The sequence below is a fragment of the Penaeus japonicus genome, unplaced genomic scaffold, assembly GCF_977035675.1.
Source record: "Penaeus japonicus unplaced genomic scaffold, GWHDUDI00000001_assembly GWHDUDI00000020, whole genome shotgun sequence".
Taxonomy (NCBI): domain Eukaryota; kingdom Metazoa; phylum Arthropoda; class Malacostraca; order Decapoda; family Penaeidae; genus Penaeus; species Penaeus japonicus.
Genome location: NW_028234422.1, coordinates 23,868,726 through 23,870,865, shown reverse-complemented (window position 1 = coordinate 23,870,865; position 2,140 = coordinate 23,868,726). Strand labels below are relative to the sequence as shown.

The 2,140-nt window shown below is 44.6% G+C and overlaps 1 protein-coding gene across 1 annotated transcript in view; it reads left to right on the top strand.

Annotated features, from left to right (window-relative positions):
* The window catches only part of LOC122245319 (uncharacterized), a 5,429-nt gene extending 3,924 nt beyond the window's left edge, over nt 1–1,505 (top strand). Inside the window, exons 3-4 of the mRNA XM_086548132.1 lie at nt 1–484; nt 775–1,505. The exon at nt 1–484 is cut by the window's left edge and continues 4 nt beyond it. Coding sequence (XP_086404258.1) covers nt 1–484; nt 775–1,247 — 957 coding nt within the window. The 3' untranslated portion in view covers nt 1,248–1,505. The remainder of the gene's footprint in view (nt 485–774) is intronic.
* Nucleotides 1,506–2,140: the final 635 nt, after the last annotated feature.

The window sequence follows — 2,140 nt, the reverse complement described above, 5'->3', positions numbered from 1 at the left end:
TTGCCCGGCCTCTTGAACTTGTTCGACCCATGCCAGCGCTGTTCCCCCAGCGACCAGGTTGAGGCAGGCCGCTGCTGCCAGTCCGGACACCGACGCTGCTGCGCCTTCCTACAGGCCCCCGGCGGCTTCGGGCCAGGGCCGATCCCCCCGCCGTTCGGAGGCTTCCCAGGCCAGGCCGGCGGTTTCCCAGGTCAAGTCGGTGGCTTCCCAGGTCAAGTCGGGGGCTTCCCAGGTCAAGTCGGGGGCTTCCCAGGTCAGGCAGGCGGCTTCCCAGGTCAACCCGGAGGTCCGATTGTCGGCCCACCCGGTTTCGGCGGAGGCAGGCCAGGAACCTGCCCCTTCGTAAACAACGTTCATTCCGGATTTAACAGGTTCGCCCAGACCACCTCGTGCGTCGCCGAGTGCCAGAGCGACTTCCAGTGCCCAACGCCGCAGAAATGCTGCGCTGTCGGCTGCTCCTCTGTTTGCAGAAACCCAGCAGGATGTAGGTGTCATGCCCTTTGACAGACACGCGCATATATATATATATATATATATATATATATATATATATATATATATATATATATATATGTGTGTGTGTGTGTGTGTGTGTGTGTGTGTGTGTGTGTGTGTGTGTGTGTGTGTGTGTGTGTGTTTATGTAGATAGATAGATAGATATAGATATAGATATAGATATGTATATGATTGTATAAGTAAAATAATTATATAATTATCACTTTCCCCTCCCGCCCCGCGCCTCTGGCAGCCCGTAACCCTGTCTTCCTCTTACAGTCGGCTCCGCGCCCCCTGTGGTCATCCAACCAACAACGAAGCCCGGTTTCTGTCCACGCCCCCTCGGCCCCCTCGGCGAACTCGGCAGCCTGCTTGGCCTACGTTCCGGAGCCGGAGGTGCAGGAGCCACTCGCTCCCTCGCCGATGATGCGGGCGAGCCCTCGGGAGATGCATCAACACTTGCCGAAAGGTCCGACCGCCAGGAGCGCCGCCAGAACCGCAAGGAGCGCCGCGAGAGGGAGAAGCGCTCTCCTCAGGCCGCGGACCGGGATGATCGCCGCGAGCGTCGCCTGAACAGGTTCTCGAGAAATCGCGGTCGCGTGACCCGCCAGGCCGCCGAGCCCGACCAGAGATTCTTCCTTCCCAACCCGTTCTGCAAGGACCAGTGCTTCAACGATTTCGACTGCCTCGGCAATCTCAAGTGCTGCATCAAGGACGACTGCCGATCGTGCACCAACCCTTCATTCTTCTGATCTTTCTTCTGTCTGGTCCTTCTTTCACTTACTTCTCAGGAATAACGGTTTCATCATCTCTGCTCTTCTTGCCACGAATTTGAATCGAGATTTGCGATTCTTTAAAGCAAACAGATGAAAACAGTTCTTTACTTTGCTGTCATACTCTTACAGAAGCTTAGTTATACACATCGACAAATTATTTAAGGTTATCTATTTATATGAATATCGAAACTCTTATTGTTAGAGTGCTATTTCCGATTAAAACTTGAGTAAAAATGTATGTGTATGTTTTTACAACCCAATCCGTATCTAGTTATTGTTATTAGGTAATTGTTTCAATACAGGAGAATGCGCCATCTGCTATTTTTAGATTATGATTTAAAGTGATGCACTATTTGCCACACACAGCCTTAATAAGGAGGTTTTTCCAATCTTCAAGAGTTTTTGTTTTGGAAAATGAATCTATTGACATCAATGTCGCATCTTTTTACCTTAATCTATCGTTCTTTTCGTGTTAAGTTATCACTTTTTTCTAACTTGCTTTGACATTACTATACAGTATTATCATGCATCATCATTTTCTTATTTCTTCCAATGTAGTTAGTCCTATTTAAGTCATCTGCAATACATATATATATATATATATATATATATATATATATATATATATATATATATATATATATACATATATATACATACATACATATATATACATACACATATATATATATATATATATATATATATATATATATATATATATATTTATAGATATATTTATACATACATACATTCATATGTATACACACACACACACACACACACACACACACACATATTATAATATATATATATATATAGATATATATTATAATATTATATATATATATATACAATACATATATATA